The sequence below is a fragment of the Penaeus chinensis genome, chromosome 16 (genome assembly GCF_019202785.1).
Source record: "Penaeus chinensis breed Huanghai No. 1 chromosome 16, ASM1920278v2, whole genome shotgun sequence".
Classification (NCBI taxonomy): Eukaryota; Metazoa; Arthropoda; class Malacostraca; order Decapoda; family Penaeidae; genus Penaeus; species Penaeus chinensis.
The window spans coordinates 35,986,125-35,991,124 of NC_061834.1; the positions used below are offsets into that span (position 1 = coordinate 35,986,125).

At 36.8% G+C, this 5,000-nt stretch overlaps 1 protein-coding gene across 3 annotated transcripts in view; it reads left to right on the forward strand.

Moving 5' to 3' along the window:
• The window catches only part of LOC125033329 (contactin-like), a 19,669-nt gene that overhangs the window by 1,371 nt on the left and 13,298 nt on the right, over nucleotides 1-5,000 (forward strand). For all 3 annotated transcript variants that reach the window (XM_047624730.1, XM_047624729.1, XM_047624728.1), the window contains exons 2-12: nucleotides 1,031-1,253; nucleotides 1,385-1,617; nucleotides 1,838-2,094; nucleotides 2,408-2,550; nucleotides 2,840-3,017; nucleotides 3,149-3,349; nucleotides 3,545-3,647; nucleotides 3,821-4,002; nucleotides 4,202-4,377; nucleotides 4,743-4,854; nucleotides 4,982-5,000. The exon at nucleotides 4,982-5,000 is cut by the window's right edge and continues 125 nt beyond it. In XM_047624730.1, the coding sequence (XP_047480686.1) occupies nucleotides 1,035-1,253; nucleotides 1,385-1,617; nucleotides 1,838-2,094; nucleotides 2,408-2,550; nucleotides 2,840-3,017; nucleotides 3,149-3,349; nucleotides 3,545-3,647; nucleotides 3,821-4,002; nucleotides 4,202-4,377; nucleotides 4,743-4,854; nucleotides 4,982-5,000 (1,823 nt within the window). In that variant the 5' untranslated portion in view covers nucleotides 1,031-1,034. The remainder of the gene's footprint in view (nucleotides 1-1,030; nucleotides 1,254-1,384; nucleotides 1,618-1,837; nucleotides 2,095-2,407; nucleotides 2,551-2,839; nucleotides 3,018-3,148; nucleotides 3,350-3,544; nucleotides 3,648-3,820; nucleotides 4,003-4,201; nucleotides 4,378-4,742; nucleotides 4,855-4,981) is intronic.

The following is a 5,000-nucleotide window of genomic DNA, read 5'->3' on the forward strand; positions in this document are numbered from 1 at the left end:
ACTTTTACTTAAGGGAAACACAAGTTTTGCAGCTTTGCACCACATGTGAAGCTATACACCCTAAATTGTAAAATTGACTTAGACAGAAAATATGGAGAAAGTCACAGGCAGTAAAGAGACTTACAAACATCTGTTGAAGCTAAACTTTTCAAAAGCAAATACTCCTCCATATCATTTTGTCTTGTTTTTGCAAAATGTCAGTGTCCTGCAAATTTAGCTAAAACACAGGAAAAACTTAGATTTCAGACAGGCCTACCTATTCCTTAGTCTAAGTTATCCCTTACAACTGAACTGCAGAATTAAAGATAACATAATCCTTCTTTCAAGAATGTCCAGGTGCATAGAAATCAAAATCCTTCCATAAGATTTTTAGTTATGGACTTTTTCCACAAACTTTTTGAAGCCCCATTGTATGTCTAGTTTATGAATAACTAAAAGTTATTGGATGGGGAATATTGCTCTTGTGTGATGGGGGTGGGGAGGAGGGGGGTGTTCTTGTGTGGGGATGGCGGGGTAGTGTGTGTATATGTGTACACATATATATATGAAATAGATAGATTGATAAATAAATAGGGATGACACAGCATGACAAATCATATTGCCTACTGCATTAGATAGGAAGGGTAATTATGATAATTGAAGGATGTTATTGAAGATAACAGCAGTAAAGGCAATAGTTTAAAATACCTAAGTGACTATATATGCAGTAAAGTAATGTGATGTCTATTAACTAGGTCTACAAAAGTTCTGTTTGCTTGTGCACAGTGTAGAATGCATGGCTGACATGTGGGAGCACCCAATGCCAAGTCTGTCTGATGCTCTTTCCTAGCGTGAATATGTGGAGGATTCTTTGTTAACTGGGGGGGGGGGGGTTGCAGGGGGATCAGCCCCCTTCATTAGACAATGTAGTGACTGACTAGGTACTGTGATTACATCAGAGTTTGAGAATTCCATGCTGTGCTTGTGTGACTGGAACTCCCAGAAAAATAGTTTCTTTTTAGTTAAAGATAATAGTAAAATCTTTTTCCAGAGTTATGTCCTTTAGGATTTTAATATGTGTCTTGGCCTTGAGTGCCCTGGCCACCTGCCAGCGCACAAAACAGCGAGACCAAGTCAAGCCTACATCCAACCAGCTTCAAACTGATGAAAAGGAGAAGCAATGTCCGAAAAACTGGTTTTCACACAAGACGTCCTGCTACAAGTTCATTCGTTCCCCAGTGAAGACTAGAGAACAAGCCAGGGCCCAGTGTATGGTAGGTTGGTTGGATCTTTTGTTATATTCTGTTTACCAGTTGTCAGTAGCATATTTTCCATCAATTTGTGCCTTTAAAGAATGGTTTTAAAAGTGGCAGAGACATGAACTTTGTGTATTGACTCTTTCTAGGCTTATGGTGAAGGCTCAGACCTAGTAAGTGTGAGTAACAAGGAAGAGCATGGGTTCCTCACGAGGCATCTCCACGAAAGTGACCCGCTGCACAGACAGTGGTACACCTCAGGCTACCAGAAGACGCCCAACTTCTGGGAAAATGAAGGTGATGGTACCTCCTTCCAAGACATGATGGAAGCTATCTTGCCAAACCAAGGATCTGGTCCTGATAGGAATTATCTGGCTTATTCGTAAGTGTTTCTGGAGGTTTCAGATGGTTAAGATATGTGTGAATAATAAATCTTCATTTATTTATTTTCTTTTGGATATATGAGGTAAAGTTGATTGATTATGTATCTGCACGTATTCAATGTCTCTTTGCCTGATGTATTTTTATACGGTAAGTAATCATGAATTCAACTGAGGAATTAATTCATATGCCTTTTTCTTTTCTCTATTACATAACCTTAGGTACTCAGACAAGTACAAGGAATGGGGTCTGTTGATGGTAGATGGACAAGATACTTTGCTGTATATCTGTGAGGTTCCACAGACCAACCTGAACATGCTCATTGATGAATCAGTGGAGAGAAACCACGAGTACGGTATTATAGTGCATGATCCTAAGAAGATTCCAAGAGGTCCAAAAATATTTACACAGCCGAAGGACAAAATGTTTGACCTCACAAGAAGAGAGGTTATCAATTATATGTCAATTATGTGCCTTGGTATGTACTTCCAGCTCCTGTTATAACATACATACATCCATCGAAGTGGTTACACATGTACATATATAGCTATTCATACCTGCATATATACATACAGTCCATATGTACCTACATATTTATCTACCTTTTACCCTAACCACAGTATATGTATGCATATTAGAAATCATCTTCACATTGGCAAAGAAATCTATGCCTTGATCATCAAAATTATTTTTCTTGCATTCATGGATTTTTACAGAAAGATTTAGCATCCAATTAGAATAACAGTACAGTTGTTCAGTAATTTCCCTTTACTCTTTATTTTTCCATGTAGCGACTGGTTATCCCCATCCAACATACGAGTGGTTTAAGGAATCCTTTGAGAATGACGAACTGGTTGCGCTGAAGATCGATCCTCTCTCAGATCCAAGGTTTACAGTGTCTGGAGGAACCTTGATTATCAATAACCCCAAACAAGTAAGATTTATGATTTTGAGATGAAGTTTTTGTAATTTTTCCTTAGGTTTAGAAATGAAGATTTGGTTGTAAGAGCTAAAGAAGAATGCAGACTGGGCAAGACATGAGCATTTGTTCTAGCAAGGTCAAATTATTGTAATGTATTGTAATCATGATTAGGGATTCTAATGTTATCACTGTGGATGATATAATTTTTTTCATTGTTGAAGGTTTCTCCTTTGAAAAGTAGAGGCAAGGAAAAAGATAGATGCAAAGGACTGATAGTTATTGTTGATTTGACTTTATATAGGTTGAAGACCGTGGCAAATACCACTGCCGTGCGACTAATGAGTTCGGAACGGTTACATCAGAGAGCGTTCAGCTGTCTTTTGCTTACGTTGCTGAATTCAACTGGAAGAGGTCTAACGAACAGGGCAATCAGTTCTGGGGAAAAGCCATTTACTGTGATCCTCCACAACATTATCCAGGTAGGGTTGAAATTGAATGAGAAATTGATTATCACTTTATTTTGAAGTGTAGAAAATCACATTTCATATTTTATGTGAGATACTTTATGTAGATGAAGTTGTATTTGACTTGACAAGTGATATGCTTCTAGATGTGCAGTATTATTGGGCAAGAGACTACTTCCCAAACTTTGTGGAGGAAGACCGAAGAACGATGGTGTCTTTTGATGGAAACTTGTACTTCTCATACCTGGATTACATTGATATTGGCCGTTACAGTTGCAATGTAAAGAGCACCGTCTCAGGCATTGGCAAGAATGGGCCCATTTTCAACTTGGAAGTAAACCCTCATCGTAAGTAATCAGCCACACATACATTTCAAGATACGGGTTTTCACCTGCTGTAAATGCTTAAAAAATAATTTTTAATTTGATTCTGTTTACATAAATTGATGATTATGTCATAGACATAGTTTTGACTTTATTATAGTTTTGTTTATCTCATTCATAACATCCTTAGTAATGAGATGATCCTTTTCCCTCATACAGCTAACTATCAGCAGCTAAAGTTTGCAAACAACTTCCCAAAGGCTTTCCCAGAGGCACCAGTTAGGGGAATGGACGTAAGACTGGAATGTATAGCCTTTGGATAGTAAGTACCCAATTAGTTATTGAAATATTTGGTGATTATAAAGTGCTTGATACTGTTGGGAAAAATATATGAATCACAGGTTGAAGTTAAATCTGAGAAAGGAATCTTATTGGATGTAAGAAGTATGACAGATTGATAAACTTTATTCATTATTATTATTATTATTATTTTAGTCCTGTTCCTTCATACAACTGGACAAGACGCAATGGGAATCTTCCAAGAGGTGCTCGCATGGAAAATTACAACAGAGTTCTGATATTGCCAAATGTAGAACCTTCAGACATGGGTGACTATATATGCCGTGCAGAGAACAACAGGGTTGCCATAGTAAACAGTATTTCATTGAGTATCCAAGGTAAGTATTCAGAAGTTAAAGATTTGTGAAAAGTGAACAACGAGAAATTAATGGTTATTTTGCATATAAATTTTCTGGATTGTAATCATTATGCAATTACAAGTTATGTACCATAGATAATTGAGTTGTATATTAAATGAATTCTGCAGGGACAGCTTTAGGAGAAGGAAAAAACTATACAAATCTTTTATTCTTGCAGCAAAACCAAGTTTCACGATCAATATACAAGACCAGTTCATTGCCAAAGACACTGATCTGATATGGGAGTGTGAGGCTTTTGGCATTCCTGATGTTGACTATGAGTGGTTGAGGAATTCAGAGTCCTTGAAGTTAGAAAAGCTGTCCGCTGATGAGCAGGCACGATATGAGATTGTTGTAAGTATTCTGGTCCTCTTGATACAGTATTTCTCTATTTTTCTTTTTGACTAAATGTGTCTTGATGCTTTTTAAGTATGACTGTAAAGAGAGTTTCAGTATTTCCCTGAGAGCCAACTAAGAAAACTGTCTCGCTTGTTCCTGTTCATTGCTTATATAACTATTTTGGTTAGTTTTGTAAGATGTATGGTTTGATCTATTGTTGAAATCTAAGTGAATACCTGAGCTTAAGCAGCTAAACTTTTGTAGTTAGTTTTTCCAATAACTATTTTGTAACTTTTAATTCCATAGTTGTAAATTCATTGACTGTAAAAATACACCTCTGTAATGCTCTTACCAAGTTGTTCTCTTATTGAATTTAACAGGATAGCATGTTAAAGATCAAAGGAGTTCAAGTAAAAGATGAAGCTATGTACCAGTGCAAAGCGAGTAACCACCTTGGTTCAGCTTACTCTACCGCTCAGCTAAAAGTACTAGGTAAGATGTGATTTTGCTTGATACTTGTACTCTGATTTTATGTTCATTGTCATAAATAGATAATAAGAATATTTACATTTTATTAAGGTGTGTATTGATGATATGATCTATATTCTCCACTACCCAGAATTGGCTCCTACTTTCCG